At 38.2% G+C, this 20,659-nt stretch overlaps 1 protein-coding gene and 7 non-coding genes across 8 annotated transcripts in view; 7 read left to right on the top strand and 1 right to left on the bottom strand.

Moving 5' to 3' along the window:
- syt9b (synaptotagmin IXb) overlaps positions 1-20,659 on the bottom strand; it is a 35,834-nt gene that overhangs the window by 1,476 nt on the left and 13,699 nt on the right. Inside the window, exons 2-7 of the mRNA XM_077596840.1 lie at positions 20,059-20,234; positions 19,465-19,682; positions 8,538-9,078; positions 3,078-3,198; positions 2,715-2,886; positions 2,493-2,622 (exon numbers count right to left, since the gene is read on the bottom strand). Coding sequence (XP_077452966.1) covers positions 2,493-2,622; positions 2,715-2,886; positions 3,078-3,198; positions 8,538-9,078; positions 19,465-19,682; positions 20,059-20,234 — 1,358 coding nt within the window. The remainder of the gene's footprint in view (positions 1-2,492; positions 2,623-2,714; positions 2,887-3,077; positions 3,199-8,537; positions 9,079-19,464; positions 19,683-20,058; positions 20,235-20,659) is intronic.
- trnat-ugu (transfer RNA threonine (anticodon UGU)) lies at positions 11,476-11,549 on the top strand. Its single transcript has one exon. It is a non-coding gene; the product is annotated as a tRNA-Thr (tRNA).
- trnan-guu (transfer RNA asparagine (anticodon GUU)) lies at positions 11,859-11,932 on the top strand. Its single transcript has one exon. It is a non-coding gene; the product is annotated as a tRNA-Asn (tRNA).
- Positions 12,353-12,426, top strand: trnat-agu (transfer RNA threonine (anticodon AGU)). The gene has a single exon. It is a non-coding gene; the product is annotated as a tRNA-Thr (tRNA).
- Positions 12,739-12,812, top strand: trnai-gau (transfer RNA isoleucine (anticodon GAU)). Its single transcript has one exon. It is a non-coding gene; the product is annotated as a tRNA-Ile (tRNA).
- trnat-agu (transfer RNA threonine (anticodon AGU)) lies at positions 13,233-13,306 on the top strand. The gene has a single exon. It is a non-coding gene; the product is annotated as a tRNA-Thr (tRNA).
- trnat-ugu (transfer RNA threonine (anticodon UGU)) lies at positions 14,114-14,187 on the top strand. The gene has a single exon. It is a non-coding gene; the product is annotated as a tRNA-Thr (tRNA).
- trnan-guu (transfer RNA asparagine (anticodon GUU)) lies at positions 14,497-14,570 on the top strand. Its single transcript has one exon. It is a non-coding gene; the product is annotated as a tRNA-Asn (tRNA).

The raw sequence follows: 20,659 nt of genomic DNA, 5'->3' as shown, positions 1-20,659 counted from the left end.
ATCCCTCAAACTCCTCATCTTCTGTGTCAGAATTAAACAATTACCCAAACAATTACTCCCACGCCGCTCGTAACTTTGATTTGAAAGCCCGGTTGATGCCGATGTCCAGCGGCTGTAATATTTGGAAGGCTCATTTGGGCAATTGTTTAATTCTGACACAGAAGATGAGGAGTTTGAGGGGTTTGAAGGTGATGATGACTTGAGTAAATTGTAAAATGTCCAAATAAAGCACTACCGAACTCAGTTTTGCTTCCGTTGCCTTTTTAAAGCGTGTTTTTAGCGTATGGGTGTAACGCTCAAGAACTATAATTCCCAGCAGTCACTGCGCACCGGAACCCGGAAATAAGATGCTTCCGGTAGCCAGCGCTATTGCGTTTCGATGTCAATCCATATATAATATATATGCGTCTAATGAAACGGTGCGTGCTTTGTGTGTCTAAAATACAGAAATAGCACTCGTTACTGACACTGCGGCGTAAAAAACATTTTACATCTACTTTCTATTGAATTTAATCTCAATTTAAGGCCAAATTTCATAAAACTCACAAAAACATTAGTAGATCCTCGAATGTCGGAAAATTTCTCAGAAACAATTTCATGCAAGAGAAGGAATTCAAGACCTACCATAGGAAATAAATGCTTTTTAAAGACAAACATTTTATGATGGATACTACAACTTTTGAAGATTCCAAGGTAACCCTAAATATTGCAAATGTCCACTACTAAAACCGTTGAAAAATTATTTGTACTGCTTATCCTCTATTTAACATAGGAAACTGGTTTGCTTATTGAAAGATTGACACTCGCATCATATGAGAGAGGAAACGATAACAATTTGCTGAACGATTCATTTGAACACAACTTTCTTACAGAACTTATTCTAATGGATCCATTCACTCAAATGAACTATTTTTCCGATCACGATTAGGATGTGCAATTAAATATTATTACTAAATACTTCTGATATAACAATAAAAAAGAGCTTGGAATACACAGTGGGCCCATAGGGGCTCTGTGTACATCTTTTCAAGAAATATAAATAAGCCATTAGCCAGCATCATACTAAGCCTATCGCTAAACCCAATTGCCTCAGAACGAATCCTGTTTATGCAGTCGGAATGAGTGCCCTAGAAACAACATGGCCATATCATCTCATTTAATTGCTGTTGATAGTCAAGGCCACTAACCTCTAACCAACAATTCAAGTCCCATGCTTAACCAGTGTGACAACTAGTGCAGCAGTTGCTTATAATCTAATGTGTTTAACGAGCATTTTATGAATTGTTGTGTAGGTAAATCATAAAATATGTTAAACAACATCTTGTTTTCTTGTGTCAGAGTCTCCAAAAGTCTCCAGTACCAGTGAAAAATACCCTTTTTCCTCCTTTTTGACATTTGGATATAGTCTCACACGGACTATTCGGTTTGCTATATTTAGTATATGAAAGGGGACACAAAAATTATATATATACATATATATACATATATATGCATATATATATACATATATATATATATCTACATATATACATATATATATATATATATATATATATATATATATATATATATATATATATATACATATATACATATATACACACACATACATATAATATATATATATATATATATGAAAAGGGTGCACAATTTGGAAACTGTTAATGTACAGGATAGGATAAAGGCGGAAAAAATACAATCAGAAATAAAAATGGAAGAACCAGCAACATGTTAAATGTGTATCAATAAAGTGATTTGACTGAATCGTTGTTTTGCCTACCACAAAGTGGCTACCCAATTGTTGATACCCATATACGTACATAACCTCTACATTTATCGATACTGTTTCAAAATGTTAATACTTTTATTATGTTTTTTTACCTTCTGGATTCTTTTAATCAACACAGTAGGTGTAAATTTCACAACAGAATATAAATTTACTTGAAAGAGCCCGGCATCTGTTTTGGCATGCTCTGTTTATTTTAATGAGTGTGGGCTGGGAATTCAAATCTATAAAAAGCTATGCACTATATGCCATTACAGGCCAATGTTAAAGCTGTCTTTGTTGTGAAAAGCACAGAAAAACAGCAAACATGAATTAAGTCTTTGAAATATTCTAGTTATATAATAGCTGTTCAAAAGCTATTGTTGTCTTTTTAAGAGAATAAGTGAACGTCATAGTGTGAATCTATTTGCATGAATCTATTTTGCATTTGTTAGATTTCATTTGTTTCGTATATGTATCATTTTATCACTGAAATTATACCTTCTAAATATTAAACACTAAATATCCATTTATTAATATCACAACAGCAAATGAAACCAACTTCTCCAAAGTCATCTCTAGAGATTGTTGTTTAATGTATTGTTTGTTTCTTGATGTTTTGGTTTGATCATAGTGTGCTAATATTAATTATTGATCCACATAAAGGTCACGATAATGTAGGAATCTCTCCTAGTTGACCAAGGGCTATTGCATATTAATGTCATACCTCAATTAGCGGATGCCAGTGTGCGACAGGCTTGCGTGGATATGTCAGCATCTCACTCCAGTGGTCTCTTCCTAGAGTATCAGCCTCTGTACCCACCCTGCACACCCCGATGATTTCATTATGCCCAACCCTAAAGTGAGTAGAAGAACAAAGTAGAAGAACAAAAGTGTTGAAACTCATATTTGATTTCCCAAAGAGCACCACTGGTGGTAACTAGCTGACCGATCATAGTCCATGACGGCTATAAGTAGACTTATTTGGTTGATGTTTTCTGGGGGGACATCAAACACTATGGCTTCATTGTATATTGGGTTCAGGGTGTTGCGTTTGGTAGATGTCTTCCTTTTCTTAAGCCTCCGACCGTCACACATCAATGACACCTTTACATATGGATCTAGAAGATAATAAGCGAGTAATGAGGATATTACAATTTTCAAGAGACAAAGTTTAAGAAGAGTCCTTGAATAAAAATGCAACATTTAAGGAAAAGTGAAGCCATTAAACCCTTCTTTGGAATGTACCATTTCTAACTGAATGTAGAAATTTGAGTAAAATAAATGAAATAATGAATGAATGAAAACATACCTGAAGCACCAGTTATATCCATGGCTTTGAGATTCCTGGCTTTGATCATGGTAATGGTGAGTCTGCCAGCCGTGGGGAGATAGCACAATGAGAACATCAACTCTCCCAGGTCCACGTTGTCCTGGAAAAAAAAAAAGTAATATTCCACTAGAATTTCAGAACTAGTTGGTAACATTCTTCTCCACTTCGCTCCTCAGCACCACCAAACCGTCAATTAGCCGTTCAAGGAGCTCTATTTTCTGATAAGTGCAATGAAGTCAGCCCACTGCCCGGACTTAAATGGTATCTCAACTTCCACGTTGCTTCACCTCGACGTATCACCGTGCTCTGTTTTCGGACAAGGCCGATTCCATTCGCGTAACGTCGCCCGGGGCTCTCATTTCTCCCCCCCAAAAATCCCCCTTTGCTGGTGTTTTCTGCCATCCAATTGGGCTAGCAAGTTTTTTTTCAAAGAAGCGCCAACGACATTAGACCACTGCCCGGACTTAAATGGAATCTCAACTTCCACGTTGCTCCGCCTCGACGTCCCTCCATGCTCTCCCAAAGTGCTCTCCCCAAAAATATCCCCCCTCGCTGGTGCTCTCTGCCGTCCAATTTGCCGAACAAGTTTTATTGTCAAATAAGCGCCACGGCGAAAGGTCGCACGGGGCTCGCATTTCTGATGAAAATCCACCCTCACACGGGCTCTCGGCTCCTCGGAAAGCACTATTTTCAGATAAAAATGATGGCCACTGCCCGCTGTCCGCCATTTTATTCCTCAGTTGAGTGACTTTGACCTACTTCTATCATTTTTATGAACTTTTTTCCCCCCAAAAAAATCTGCGATGTAGTGAAGCCGCAAAAGTTGAACCCGCAAAGTGAAGGATGACAGTTACTACAACAATAGATATATGGTTGATACATGACCATATTAACATTTTGAAGAACACCAGATGTCTGTTAAAATGTTGCATGTACTGTATGTGCTGAAAGATCTTTAAACAGGCAAGCTTAAATTGATTTGACTGCCATTTAGCACTCTACAGCTAATGTGATTTCCTCCTACACCAACTCTCATTCAGTTTGCTTTCAGGCTGCAGAGTGCTGGTCACTGGTCTTTGGAGCACTCAAATTGAGGCATGCGGTCAATAATACGGTCAGTCAATGAAATTAGACTAGTGGCCTGTAGCGCAGCAATAAAGGAGAGAAAGAGAAACAGCGGAGAAAGAGACTGAGAGAAAGACAGAACAGTTCATCTTCTCAAATTTGAATACTACCCCTTATTTTCTGGCCACATGGTAAGGTATTTTATGTAGTTTCTGATCTCACAACACAACAATTTAACCATCCATTTCCTCTCCCCTTTTTCTTTGTCACTTGCTGTGTGCCAGTGACCTTTCAGATAGAAAATATGTGTAAAACAATATTGAAGAATGATAAGAGACTAGAAGAAGCCTTCGTCCCAGCCTGCCTAAAATCGGCCACCATCATCCCAGTACCCAAGAAGTCACCCGCCAATCTGGCCAACTACCGCCCAGTAGGTCTCACACCAATCATCACAAAGTGCTTTGAAAAATTGGTTGATTATTTATCTATTATATTTGTCTGTTTGTTGTATTTGTGCACTTCATGGTGAAGCTTTAAATGTCGTTATACTTGAATAATGACAACAAAAGCATTCAATACAATTTGATGTCTAAAAAGTTCCCGAAGGCTACATGATTGGTTCTGCCCATACCTAATTTTTTTCTCACTTTGTTTTGTGTAGTGATGGCTCTAAAAATATTTAACTAGTATAGCACCCTCCTGACTTAACAGGAAGTGACATGGACTACACACGTGCGCAGAACCGATTGTGTAGCCAGATCCAGTAGTGACAATTTAGAGATAGATGGACCAAATGCATAGCCAATTACAATCGGGTAGTAATACGTACTGCACGGTGTTCTGCACAGGCGCAATGGGCCAGCTGTCTTGAAGAGCAAACTATGACCCATACCACAGGTGTCAAACTGATTTCAGAAAGGGCCAAGAAGGTGCAGGTTTTCCTCCCTACTGAAACACCACAGACAGTTAGGCCAATAATGAGGTCTCCTGGAAGAAGCAACACCTGACTGCAATCAACTGCTTACAGTTGTAAGAGAAAAGTTTGGTGAAAATGTGTCATCTTGCTGATTTGGAACGAAAACCTGCACCCACTCGGCCCTTTCTGGAATGGGTTTGACACCTATGACCTACCTAGTGGAACAAAATACATCAAGTTGTTACAGGGCTGTGCGGCCGATGACAGCTCAGATCGTCGTTAGAGGTAATGTTGTTGATTTTGACCAAATGATGACAGTCTGATAATGGTGAAAATGTTTTAAATGTTAAAATCCTTTTGGGGTGATTGGAGCCCTTGTAAATGTGGACAGTATTGGAATCTAATGTCATTTTCTTTTCGCCTTTGGATTTTTACAGGCTAATGAGCTTTGGGGGCAGCCTGGCGGCTGAGTGGTTAGTGTGTCGCCCTCACAGTGTGGGACCTGGGTTGAAATACAGGCTGGTCCACCTGTTTGGAGTTTGCATGTTTTCCCCGGGCCTGTGTGGGTTTTCTCCAGGTCCTCCGGTTTCCTCCCACATTCCAAAGACATCCATGGTAGGCTAATTGGACACTCTAAATTGCCCCTAAGTAGGAGAATGAGCGTGAATGGTTGTTTGTCTCCTTGTGCTCTGCAATTGGCTGGCCTCCAATTCAGGGTGTCGCCGGGCTCTGGCCCGAAGTCAGCTGGGATAGGCTCCAGCACCCCTGGATTCTGGGCTCAAGGGTTTAATCTTGGGCTTACTGAGTTTGAAGGTTCTCACCATGTTTGTGTGTGTTTTCTCTAGATCAGCGGTCTCAAACCGGTCCTCAAAGGGCCACAGTGGGTGCAGGTTTTCATTCCAAATCAACAGGAGGATACCTTTTGCAAGTGTAATCAGTTAATTAAAGTCAGGTGTTACTTATTATGGAAGACACCTGATTGGTTAAAATGTCGGCACTGGATCGGTTGGAACAAAGACCAGGACCCACTGCGGCCCTTGACGGAATCGGTTTGAGACCCATGCTCTAGATACTCCAACTTACCCCACAAAACACACACACAAAAACATGCATTGTAGGTTTGTCTATATTGCCCTAGATTAGGCTGGTGACCATTTTTAGGCATCCCAGCCGAAATATTGGAGATACAGCCTCAAGTACCATCATGAGGATCAGCGGCATGAAAAATGTATATTTAAACAAAGATTGCATAATAAAATGAAAAATTGATTGGAATATTCCTTCTACCATGCTACCACACACCAAGTGGAGTAAAGGATTTTCCAATGTTTATTTCATTTGTTTCAAAGTCATATGTATAGCTTGGTGCTATACATACTATGTATACATACATATACATGTCAGTGTGTATTCCTAAATTCATTCATTCATTTTCTGAACCACTTAGGGTCGTGGGGAGTTTTGGGGCCTCTCACAGCTAACTACAGTCACCAGGCGGGGGACACCCTGAATCTGTGGCTAGCCAATTGCAGGGCACAAGGAGACGGACAACCTTTCATGCTCACGGTTATGCCTCGGGACAATTTAGAGTGTTCAAGCAGCCTACCATGCATAATTTTAGAATATAGGAGGAATCTGGAGTGCCCGACAAAACCCACGCAAGCCTGGGGAGAACATGCAAGCGCCACACAACGAGGACCAACCTGGGATCAAACCCTCGAGCCAAGAACTGTGAGGCCGTCACGCTAGCCACTCATTACCTGACCGCCTCAGTATGTCTTTATTTAAATCTATATTGTTTTGTGCCTGTGTCTGTTTAATGCATGTAGTCTGAAAACTACATTAGCACAAGGTCCTTGCTAGCAATCCCAGTGGATGTAACCTACTTTTGCTTGGGTAACAGATTCCCTAATCAAATGTATTTATTTACTTCCGTATTTTCCAGACTATAAATCACACTGCTATTTTTCGTTTCCTTTCCACTTATACTCAAGTGCGTCTTATATATCTTTTCACTCTGACCGCCAACAACTTTTGATAATGTGGGTTTTTTTAAAGGTATAGTTATATACTATGTAGAAAAAACAATACATAAGTGTTACATTAACAGGTGCTTCTTTTGACTGTTGTTCCTTATTTTTCTATTACTTTAATGTATATTGTTGTATAACTGAGGATATGCAGTACAGAAAATAAATCAATGTTATATAACTCATACTCCAGTGCAACATATATATTTATATATTTTCTTTCCTTTCAATGTGCATTCTTTGGCTAGTGTGACTTAACACGTACAAAAACATTATAAAAACATGTCAATTCAGCAAAAAACAAGAATAAGACATACACAAAAAGATTAAATATGCTTTAGGTGTAAATGTATATAGTATGCTAAAAGCACTTTATATTAAATTTGAGCTCCTCAGACTTCGACGCAAGAAAGAGCGTTGCTTTAAATGAAAAGTTTTACATCTCGGAGCTGACTGTTACCTACTATATTTCCACCAACCATATTAAGCAGACAGATAAAGATAAACAACACATGACATTTTAAGTGTGTTTCTTTTTTCAGAAAACGTCTTACCAGTCAAAGTGATGCAATACATCTTCACACCAACAAAACATTAAATGTTAAAAAACCAGAATAATCCAGACACACTTCTAAACTAGTTCCCCCACAAACACAATTCAGTGCTGAGGGAATACTGAGAATTCCTACTCCACTGTATTCACTTTTATCCACATTCATTGTTAATTTTGGATGTAAACTACAAGTGAAATAAAGATGGAGAAAGACTGCACTTTCAGACTACAAAACTTTGCTAATAGATTGATTTTAGTTTTGATGTGGTAGTTGTTTTATGGTTTGGAGCATGTTTTCAAATGGCATTTTCTTCAATAATAACATTCAAGTAGTAGCAACCACAGCAGCGCTTCCTCGGTAGGTGATCGTTCCTCCTCACTTTGTCGTGTAGTGTGCGAATACTATACGTAGATACTGTCAAATGAATAATTAAATACATTAATATAATATGTGCGTTTCTGTCACACCGTTTCATCGTTGTGTTTGGATATATCTGGGTCACCACCCGTTAGGATTCATACAGCTTTCATTAAACATTAACTTTCTGTGAGTATATTTCAGTGTTTCTGTCTCTTGAAACTACAGATGAGTTCTATTTGGAGGGGAAATCAGACATGTCCAATGATAGATCTCTTGCCCCTATTCTCTGTGGACAGTATCCTGCACTTTTTTTATCTTTTCAGCAGATGGCTTCTCTCAGAGGCTTTCCCACCAAATTGGTTACCTCTGCCCTATATCATTTTAAAACGCATTGGTCAGGCAAGTGGCTGCAGCTGATCATACAGAACAAACAGTTTGAAGACATTACAGTTGTAATATAATCATAAATTTATGAGAACGATGAACTCTTTGATAATATATATTAATATCTTACCGAAGTAACATATTGGATGTCCCGGCACAATTTAGTTTCCCGTGGAAAGTCTGCAAGATCCAGGAAGTTGTCCACCACCACTTGACCAATCACATCATGGCGAGTGAACCTGTCAAAGTCATAGACACTAAAGTGCAGCTTTCGATTTGACAACTCGGTGTATGCCACAGGAAAGAGGAACACCTCATCAAATATTGGGTTGAGAGTCTTGCGGTGCACCTTTGTCTGGTGCTTGTTTTTACGGTCAGGCAGCAGGTAGATCTTTACATAAGGATCGGATGTCCCAGAGAAGTCCTTGGCAGGAAGATCTTGAGCCCTATGAATCTTAACAATTAGCTGCTCCAGATCAAAGTCAAATTTAAGGATGAAATGGAGACGCCCACAGTTGTCTGTTCTATGTCCATCATCAGTGTCCACAGAGCGCTGTTTGTAAAGCTCGGGTTTTATCCGACCTAATCCAGTCAGACTATCCTGGCGCTGGAACTGAGTAGGGTTGAAGTCTGGATTGGATAAATTCATCTGACGACGAATGGAGTTGTGGCTGTGGAGTTGGATAACATTAAAACTATTACGTTCTGTTCATCAATCATCAAAGATGATATTTTGTTTTGTTGAACAACTGTTACTTTCATTAATGCAGCTGATATAATTAGAATAAAATTAAAAAATGAAATATGTAATTAAAATATATTTAATAATAAAATAAAAAAAGATCTCAGTCATTTCAGAAAGTGAAACATATTGTATTGAACATCACACAGATTTAACATTTTGAAGCTTTTGTTTCTTGCAATTTAGAGCATGGGTTGTCCAAACCGGTCCTAAAGGGCCACAGTGGGTACAGGTTTTGATTCCAACCAATTAGGAGGGTAATTGTGACCAGTCTGGTGTCTTAAAAAAGTAATCATTTGTTTGCCGTCAGGTACTGCTGGTTTCAGAAGAAACTTTGTTGGTTAAACTTTCTGTGAACAAAAAACTGCACCCATTCCCATTGTGGAATTGTTTGGTCACCCCTAGTTTAAAAGTTATGAGCACATGAAATTCAGTCTTGCAAAAATAAGAATTTGGGGAAAAGTTCAATATTAAGTCATGATGTGACACGTTAATCATCTTGTAACTCAAATGACTGGCAATGGCTCGCTGAGCCTTTAAAATTGGTAGTTTTTTTCAAATTATTTGAAGAAAGTCTTGTATTTTGAATTAACAAGCCTTAATTAAGTTTGATGAACAGAAGAAAGTTTGATAAAGACATCAGATATTAGAGGTGCTGTGGGTTAGCTGGTAAAAGTGCCTGTCTCATCAACAGTAGATCCTGGGTAAGACTCCCAGCAGTACCTGATTGTCTTCTCATGCTTCATTCTGAAATGACTAGTACATTGAAAGGAGATGTTTCTCTATCTCTCAATGAGAGTAGTTCATGTTGACCTATACAAGGTTGAACCCTAACTTTTCCTCAGAAAAGACATGTAAATGCAAATTTTTTGTACCACTGACTTTCAACATCTCACATGTTTTTCTATCTATTTCGGGATCTGATTTTTCACCAGAATATTTTTTAAGACAAAGTCATTTAATTTAATGTTTATGATCCATTGAGCTAGTTGTTTGGTTATTGTTTCAGATGGACACATTTGATAGCAATCAGTGTCTCTGTGGCACAATCGGTCAGATTTGAGAGGCTGTGGAGTCATAATGCAAATCCACAAGAAAATTGACTTACTTATCCAAAATACACAGCTGTTAACAATGGCTAGTTGTTTGGGTCTGCACAGTGAGCAGAATTTATTGCCCGAGACAACTCTACAGTTGACTGTGAGGTAGAAGTTTTAAACGCAACTGGAGTTGTGTTTCTTTAGGGAATGTTGTTGTGTGATTTGATCTTTTTGTTTTTAATGTTCCTTTAGCAATAGAAGGTATTGGATACCCATCGTTTTTAAAAGTGGTAGGTTTTTTCAAGATGAGGGTTGAAACCTTCAAATTATTTGAAGAAAGTCTTGTATTAATAAGCCTTGAGTTTGATGAACGGAAGAAAGTTTGATAAAAACATCAGATATTGTAGGTGCTGTGGCTTAGCTGGTCAAAGTACCTGTCTGGTAAACAGGAGATATTGAGTTTGAATCCCAGCAGTACCTGGTTGTACTTTCATGCTGGAGTCTGAAATTACTAGTATGTTGAAAAGAGATGTTCCTCTAACTCTCAATGAAAGTAGTTCCTGTTGACCTATACAAGGTTGAACCCTAACTCTCCTCTGAAATCACAATACATATGAATGCCAATTTTGTACCACTGACTTTCAACATCTCACATGATTTTCTGTCTATTTCGGGATCCGATATTTCAGCAGAATATTTTTTTAAGACAAGGGAATTTTTGGCACTTTTTAAGTGCCATTGAGCTAGTTGTTTGGTTATTGTTTCAGATGGAAACATTTGTTAGCATTCAGTGTCTCTGTGGCGCAATCGGTCAGTACGCTCAGCTGTTCACCAGGATGCTGGTGGCTTGAATCCATCCAGAGACTTAAGTCGGTCGAGCAGAGTACTATACTCATTACGAGAGGATGTTGATTCATTTATCAACCCAACAAGAAAATTGAGTGTTACTGATCAAAAGTACCCAGCTGTTGACAATGGCTAGTTGTTTGGGTCCGCCCAGGGAGCAGAGTCAATTGCCCTAGAGAACTCTACAGTTGACTGTGAGGTAGAAGTTTAAAACGCACCTGGAATTGTGTTTCTTTAGAGAATTTTGTTGTGTGATTTGATCTTTTTGTTTTTGATGTTCCTTTAGCAATAGAAGGATTTGGATACCCATCGTTTTTAAAAGTGGTAGGTTTTTTCAAGATGAGGGTTGAAACCTTCAAATTATTTGACGAAAGTCTTGTATTAATAAGCCTTGAGTTTGATGAACGGAAGAAAGTTTGATAAAGACATTGGCTATTGTAGGTGCTGTGGCTTAGCTGGTCAAAGTGCCTGTCTTGTAAACAGGAGATCCTGGGTTCGACTCCCAGCAGCACCTGAATGTCCTTTCATGCTAAACTCTGAAATAACTAGTGGGTCAAAATAAGATGTTCTTCTAATGCTCAATGAAGGTAGTTCCTATTGACCTTTAAAAGGTTGAACCCTAACTTTCCTCCGAAATCACAATACATATGAATGCTAATTTTGTACCATTGACTTTCAACATCTCACATGTTTTTCTGTCTATTTTGGGATCTGATATTTCAGCAGAATATTTTTTAAGACAGGAATTTTATGCACTTTTTAAGTTCCATTGAGCTAGTTGTTTGGTTATTGTTTCAGATGGACACATTCCATAACAATCAGTGTCTCTGTGGCGCAATTGGTCAGTGCGCTTGGCTGTTAACCAGGAGGCTGGTGGTTCGAATCCACCTGGACACGCATTTCAGTTGAGCAGAGTACGCTACCCTTTCCGAGAGGCTGTCAATTCTTTGATCAAACCAACCAGAAAATTGAGCATTACTCATCCAAAGTACCCAACTGTTTACAATGGCTAGTTGGTTGAGTCCGCCCAGAGATCCGAGTCAATTGCCCTAGAGAACTCTACAGTTGACTGTAACTTAGAAGTTTTAAACGCACCTGGAGTTGTGTTTCTTTAGAGAATTTTGTTGTGTGATTTGATCTTATTGTTTTTAATCTTCCTTTAGCAATAGAAGGATTTGGATAGCCATCAATTTTAAAAGTGGTAGGTTTTTTCAAGATGAGGGTTGAAACCTTCAAATTATTTGAAGAAAGTCTTGTATTAATAAGCCTTGAGTTTGATGAACGGAAGAAAGTTTGATAAAGACACTGGATATTGTAGGTCCTGTGGCTTAGCTGGTCAAAGTGCCTGTCTAGTAAACAGGAGATCCTGGGTTCGACTCCCAGCAGGACCTGATTGTCTTTTCATGCTGCATTCTGAAATAACTAGAACATTGAAAAGAGATGTTCCTTCTAACTCTCATTGAAAGTAGTTCCTGTTGACCAATACAAGGTTGAATCTTAATTTTCCTCTGAAATCACAAAACATATGAAGGCTCTTTTTGTACCACTGACTTTCAACATCTCACATGTTTTTCTGTCTATTTTGGATCCGATATTTCAGCAGAATATTTTTTTAAGACATAGGATTTTTATTTACTTTTTAAGTTCCATTGTGCTAGTTGTTTGGTTATTGTTTCAGATCGACACTATTCTTAGCAATCAGTGTCTCTGTGGCGCAATCGGTCAGCGCGCTCGGCTGATAACGGGGAGGCTGGTGGTTCAAATCCACCCAGAGACACATGTCAGTTGAGCAGATTACTCTACCCTTTACGAGAGGCTGTCGATTCTTTGATCAAACCAACCAGAAAATTGAGCATTACTCATCCAAAGTACCCAACTGTTTACAATGGCTAGTTGTTTGGGTCCGCCCAGAGAGCAGAGTCAATTGCCCTAGGGAATTCTACAGTTGACTGTAAGATGGAAGTTTTAAAAACACCTGGAGTTGTGTTTCTTTAGAGAATTTTGTTGTGTGATTTGATCTTATTGTTTTTAATCTTCCTTTAGCAATAGAAGGATTTGGATAGCCATCAATTTTAAAAGTGGTAGGTTTTTTCAAGATGAGGGTTGAAACCTTCAAATTATTTGAAGAAAGTCTTGTATTAATAAGCCTTGAGTTTGATGAACGGAAGAAAGTTTGATAAAGACACTGGATATTGTAGGTCCTGTGGCTTAGCTGGTCAAAGTGCCTGTCTAGTAAACAGGAGATCCTGGGTTCGACTCCCAGCAGGACCTGATTGTCTTTTCATGCTGCATTCTGAAATAACTAGAACATTAAAAAGAGATGTTCCTCTAACTCTCATTGAAAGTAGTTCCTTTTGACCAATACAAGGTTGAATCTTAATTTTCCTCTGAAATCACAAAACATATGAAGGCTCTTTTTGTACCACTGACTTTCAACATCTCACATGTTTTTCTGTCTATTTTGGGATTCGATATTTCAGCAGAATATTTTTTTAAGACATAGGATTTTTATTTACTTTTTAAGTTCCATTGAGCTAGTTGTTTGGTTATTGTTTCAGATGGACACATTTCATAGCAATCAGTGTCTCTGTGGCGCAATTGGTCAGGGCGCTCGGCTGTTAACTGGGGGGCTAGTAGTTCAAAATCCACCTAGAGACACTTGCCAGTTGAGCAGAGTACTCTACTCTTTACGAGAGGCTGTCGATTCTTTGATCAAACCAACCAGAAAATTGAGCATTACTCATCCAAAGTACCCAACTGTTGACAATGGCTAGTTGGTTGGGTCCGCCCAGGGAGCAGAGTCAATTGCCCTAGAGAACGCTACAGTTGACTGTGAGGTAGAAGTTTAAAATGCACCTGGAATTGTGTTTCTTTAGAGAATTTTGTTGTGTGATTTGATCTTTTTGTTTTTGATGTTCCTTTAGCAATAGAAGGATTTGGATACCCATCGTTTTTAAAAGTGGTAGGTTTTTTCAAGATGAGGGTTGAAACCTTCAAATTATTTGAAGAAAGTCTTGTAATAATAAGCCTTGAGTTTAATGAACGGAACAAAGTTTGATAAATACTTCTGATACTGTAGGTGCTGTGGCTTAGCTGGTCAAAGTGCCTGTCTTGTAAACAGGAGATCCTGGGTTCGACTCCCAGCAGCACCTGATTGTCCTTTCATGCTGAATTCTGAATTAACTAGTGAGTTGAAAAAAGATGTTCTTCTAACGCTCAATGAAGGTAGTTCCTGTTGACCTATAAAAGGTTGAACCTTAACTTTCCTCCGAAATCACAATACATATGAATGCTAATTTTGTACCATTGACTTTCAACATCTCACATGTTTTTCTGTCTATTTTGGGATCTGATATTTCAGCAGAATATTTTTTAAGACAGGAATTTTATGCACTTTTTAAGTTCCATTGAGCTAGTTGTTTGGTTATTGTTTCAGATGGACACATTTCATATCAATCAGTGTCTCTGTGGCGCAATTGGTCAGTGTGCTTGGCTGTTAACCAGGAGGCTGGTGGTTAGAATCCACCCAGAGATGCTTGCCAGTTGAGCAGAGTACTCTACTCTTTACGAGACGCTGTCGATTCTTTGATCAAACCAACCAGAAAATTGAGCATTACTCATCCAAAGTACCCAACTGTTGACAATGGCTAGTTGGTTGGGTCCGTCGTGAGATCCAAGTCAATTGCCCTAGAGAACTCTACAGTTGACTGTAAGGTAGAAGTTTTAAACGCACCTGGAGTTGTGTTTCTTTAGAGAATTTTTTTGTGTGATTTGATCTTTTTGTTTTTAATGTTCCTTTAGCAATAGAAGGATTTGCATAGCCATCGTTTTTAAAAGTGGTAGGTTTATCAATATGAGGGTTGAAACCTTCAAATTATTTGAAGAAAGTCTTGTATTGTCATTTCATGCTGCATTCGGAAATAACTAGAGCGATGAAAAGAGATGTTCCTCTAACTCTCATTGAAAGTAGTTCCTGTTGACCAATACAAGGTTGAATCTTAATTTTCCTCTGAAATCACAAAACATATGAATGCTATTTTTGTACCACTGACTTTCAACATCTCACATGTTTTTCTGTCTATTTTGGGATCCGATATTTCAGCAGAATATTTTTTAAGACATAGGAATTTTATGCACTTTTTAAGTTCCATTGAGCTAGTTGTTTGGTTATTGTTTCAGATGTGCACATCGGCAGGTTGGTGGTTCGAACTCACCCAGAGACGAATGTTAGGCACATTCACGTGTGTGGCCGGAATCAAATTTCAAATCAGTCAAATATTGATCAATGAATGACAGAATGTGGGATGAGGTGGTATGATCTATCACTGGGAAGAGTGATGGTAAATCTTTTTGTACATCATTAAAGTTTTGGAAGTTGTCGTGCATTCTCATCTTTTTCTCTTATATATATATATATATATATATATATATATATATATATATATATATATATATATATATAGATAGATAGATAGATAGATAGATAGATAGATAGATAGATAGATAGATAGATAGATAGATAGATAGATAGATAGATAGATAGATAGATACATAGATAGATAGATATGTATATATATATATATATATATATATATATATATATATATATATATATATATAGCCTTCTTTGGTAGATAGGTAAATTTCTGAAGTTTTGTCTGAAATACACGTAATTTCCCCAAATAAATGATGTTTTTCATCTTCCACAATCCAATGGGTCATACTGTGGCCGAAGTGGATTAGTCCATTGGCAAGCAATGGAAAGAGATGGGAGTTGCAGATGTGACCAGGAAGTGACCATCTGTTTGAATACCATGGCTTAAGTCAGAGAGGCACTTATAGATATTTTATATATTTTTTGTCTGAAAAACACCTAATTTCTTCAGTAAAATTTTTCAAAGACCCTAAAAGTAGAAAGCTTATTTAACCTCCTAAGACCCAGACTCTTGCAAGGCATGCATTTTATTTTCTCTTTGATATTTAGGCTAATTGGGACCTGATGAACGTAAAAACAAAGAATTATCATTTTACAAGATGTAGTTTCTGAGAAAAATTATGTCCACATCATAAGTGGACGCCAGGCCCTTGTAATCTAAAATTTAACATTGTAGTCTTTGACAAGCAAAAATGTGATGTCCACACATGTGGACACCTGGTCATAGGGCGTTAAAAGCATTTTGATAGGAAATTGTGTTTTTATGAGTGCTATGAGAAGAGGTACTGTCAGATTACCAGCCATGATAGGAAATGATGTTTTCATGAGTGCTATGAGAAGAGGTAATGTCAGATTACCAGCCATAAAGGTTACTCACATGAAAAAGGTCTCAATTAGATCTTGCCTAGATTGGTATGAGTAATATATATATGAGATATATGGAACAATCAAGCTGGTGTGCCAGGTTAATCACTTATACAACACAACCTTGCTCCAAATGTGAGAGAAAATCAAAACAACTGCACAATTGCTCTGACTTCCTGTCAGACAGAGTATCTCCACAAATCTTTTCAACTGACTGAAACAAGCACTGTACATGGCGATACATCATTTAATCTTCACACAAAAGTAGCAGTTATTGTGATTACATGCCATGCTTGTTTAAGAAGTACAAGTTGAGTACAACCAGCAATGTTTGAGAACTACAGGTTGACTAAAATCGGCAATATTTGAGAACTACAAATTGATTAAAGGGCGGCCTGGTGGAGCGAGTGATTAGTGCATTGGCATCACAGCTCTGGGGTTCTGGGTTCAAATCCAGGTCATGTCTATCTGTGAGGAGTTTGCATGTTCTCCCTGGGCATGCATGGGTTTCCTCTGGGCACTCTGTTTTTCTCCCACATTCCAAAGACATGCATGGGTGTGAGTTGCATGGTTGCATGGTTGTCCGTCTCCTTGTGCCCTGCGATCGGCTTTACGCCTATTCAAGGTGTCCCCGCCTCTGGCCCGGAGTCAGCTGGAATAGGCTCCAGCACCCCCCGTGACCCTAATGAGGATAAAGCGGTTCAGAAAAGGAGATGAGATGAAAGGAGATGAGAAATTGACTACAATCAGCAATGTTTGAGAACTACAAATTGACTACAACCAGCAATGTTTGAGAACTACAAATTGACTACAACCGATAATGTTTCAGAACTACGAATTGACTACAAACGGCAATGTTTGAGAAATACGACTTGACTAAAACCGGCAATATTTGATAGCTCCAAATTGACTACAACGTTTGAGAACTACAAATTGACTATGACCAGCAGGAAATTTTTGAGAACTACAAATTAAACACAACCGGCAATATTTAAAAACTACAAATTGACGACAGTTGACAGTGTGTCTTTCCATTTGTTAGATCTGCGCTTCTTCAGATTTAGTCTGTGGTTGTTAGCCTCTGTAGGAGACTATACTGTCTTGCCATGTATCTTGTACACTGCTGAGGTGAGGCTAGCTTCACAGACTAAGAAACTTCAGCCTTTTACTTAGGAACTGTAGAGCTTTGTGTGTTTATATGCTGAGAAATTGTAAAGAGTCCATGCCTTTAGTATTTTCTAGCAGGACTTGACCTTACAAGGCCTAAGCAACGAAAAGCAAACTTCCCAGACGTCAACACCATTGAAAATTAATAGGCTGTTTTCAAGAAGACGAAGAGACTACCCAGACTTTGCAAATGACACACCAGAGCCTGTCTTATGAAGGTTTATTGCAGGGGTCGGGAACCTCTTTGACGGAGAGAGCCATAAACAATTCATATTTAATTTCTTGAGAGCCATTCTTAGAATTAAAAAGTAAAAATACATGATAATGTGTGATTATTTTAAATGGTGGTAGAGGTAGTGTCAACGCCACAGTGACGCTCTTATTAGTGCCTTCGGGACTCAGCTCTCTCACCAGTGATTTCCATATTTTACCTCACAGGTTAGAGGAGAGCCATATGCACCCATGGAAAGAGCCACATATGGCTTCCGAGTCATAGGTTCCCTACCCCTGGTTTATTACCTATTCTGTTTGTGGTTTTCATCAGAATTAGAGCATTGAAATATTTCTCATGTCATTTTCTGGACCGCTTTATCCTCACTAGGGTCGTGGGGGGTGCTGGAGTCTATCCCAGCTGACTTCGGGCCAGAGGCGGGGGACACCCTGAATTGGTGACCAGCCAATCGCAGTTGAAATATTTAAACATACTAAGAATGACTTTGATATAATGTGCCGCAGGAGTTTCACTTTCTGATTTGACTGAAAAATATGAAATGTTTTACCAATATTATAATATGAGATGCATTTATATAACTGGGATTTATTTCTTATTATTTATTTATTTTGAAGGTTTGATCCTTTAAACAAATTGTGTTGCAGAGTATCGAGGAAATACAAAACAGGAGAGCTAAAGGAGTCCAGAAAGTACAGTGGTACCTCTACTGACAAATTCTTGTACATACAAAATATTCAGTTTACGAAAAGCTTTAATGGGAAACCCTTTGTTCAAAGAAACGAAAGGCAGAAACAAAGCCAGTCCAACCCGAAAACGTGTAGGCAGATGACAGCACCAACCCGGTTGGAGTAGCTCCCACCGGAGTATGAGATTACGACCAAAAGCCCCTTTTCAGGGAACGTTTCCTTTTTTTCCCCGGGACAATAGCTGATGAGGTCCGGACGGCGTTGAGTTCCTGATATGTGCGCCTTCGAGCCTCGTTCAAAACCGAGTTGTTTCTTGAATTTTTCTGAGTGTGCCTAACATAATTTTAAGTTGTCTGGTTACGCATATGTATACATATTGTATCGATTGGAGTAATGTTGAAGTAGTAATTGAATTGCTGTTCTTGAACCCACCATGTGAGTGACGAGAAGGGCTGGATGTATTGATTTCGGCTTTGTTGGCTCGGTGTTGTTGGCATCGGCTACAGTGGACAGTAGACGTGTTATGATCCTTGTTTTCCAAAATGAATGGGTATTTTTTATCTCTCTTTTTTGCATACATACGTTTGCATACATATTTCATACAACATTGGTATATGTTTATGATTTTTATAGCATTTAGGGGTAGTATTAAAGATTGTGGAATGAAAAATGGGAATTCAATGTAAAATATCCCTCGATTTGCGAAAAATCCAAGTTCCCAAAACCACTTCTGGAACTAATTAATTAAGGAAGTAGAGGTACCGCTGTATTCTGTTTAAGAGAAGATAAGATTTGAGATATCAGAAAAATACCAATAATTTGGACACTTAGCCGAATGGCAAGTGTAAGTACATAAAATGACAGTAATAATAGACAATAATAGTATACGTAACATGATTAAATCATTATATGCAATTAGATATCATTTAAAAGTTTCTGCTATACACCAGTGATTTTATTTTGGGACATTTTTCAGATTTCAAATTCATTTGCTTCTCTTTATAATAACTTTTTCAGTTTTGCAACAGAATTAAGGTGCACTGACCGTACTGATGATGTGGGTTCAGTGATTTGTCTTTGCACTCTGTCCCTGGCCAAGGTGTGAGCTTGGATGTGGTCCACTTTGGCCTGTGTCTCCAGAGGGATGTCAGGTGAGGTGTGACTGATCTTCAGACCTGACTCCGGGACAGACTCAGCCATGGGGAGACCTGAAGGCTCCTTCATACAGCCATCCTCACTATACTCTCTATCATCCCCATCTACCTGTGGGTAAAGATGTTTGAATATAGTATAATTAATAGAGATAATGTTTAAAAACCTCCTTTGACAAAATATATCAGTCATTAAGTGGGTTTTGTTCAATTACTTTCTGCAACACATAACTTCTTTTTACATTTGTTAAGGATTTTAAAATTAATGTTTCAATTGTTATCTCTAGAGTAGTAATATATGTTTTAAAATGTAAAAATGTCAAGATTGGTGACTTAATACCATAGATTTTTTTAGTCTCATGTCTATGCTGTATTTTGTAGTCAATAGTGTTACTCTTTACTTTTGATGCTCAAAGTCTTAATAGCTTTTTATTCTTCTTGTGTGTGTTCTATACATCAAATTAAAAAAAAAAAATCTTACACCTTACCTCTGTTAGGACAGGCTGTTGGTCCCCACCCAAAAAATGTGCTCCCTTGAGGACATCTGGGAGAAATCGGCCACTCAAAGGTACCCAACACAGCTTCCATGATACAAATAGGGAGACACTGAACAAAGCCAGACCACAGGTAGTCACTAGCAGAGACAAGAGGCTCACTGATACATCTGGAGATGGAAAAAAATACATTTCAGTGTCAATGAACGCTTTTCCGGCAATTAAATAAAACCATAGTAAAACCCAGCTCATAGTACATTAGGAAACATAATTGCATGTGTAACAATGTGTCTCTGTTGCAACTGTCTACATGAATTAATCTATGAAATTGAGTTTATTGATTAAGTTTTATTAAGAGGGGAAAGTAATTTAGTGAAAGTTTATTAAATGTTGGTATTGTGTGCCATGCTATATTTTTTAGCATTCATTATTTATTTTAATGTATTTCTTTTATTCAGTCATGTATTTATTTATTTAGTTACGAAGTTACAATAAAGGCCCGTTACAATATGATTGAACTGGCTAACATGACTGAACTGGAGAAAGTTCCATGCTGTTAAAATCAGTGTGGGTTTTCTCCAGGTACTCCGGTTTC

This window comes from Stigmatopora argus, chromosome 3 (assembly GCF_051989625.1).
Source record: "Stigmatopora argus isolate UIUO_Sarg chromosome 3, RoL_Sarg_1.0, whole genome shotgun sequence".
Lineage (NCBI taxonomy): Eukaryota > Metazoa > Chordata > Actinopteri > Syngnathiformes > Syngnathidae > Stigmatopora > Stigmatopora argus.
This window is presented reverse-complemented; position numbering and strand designations above follow the sequence as displayed.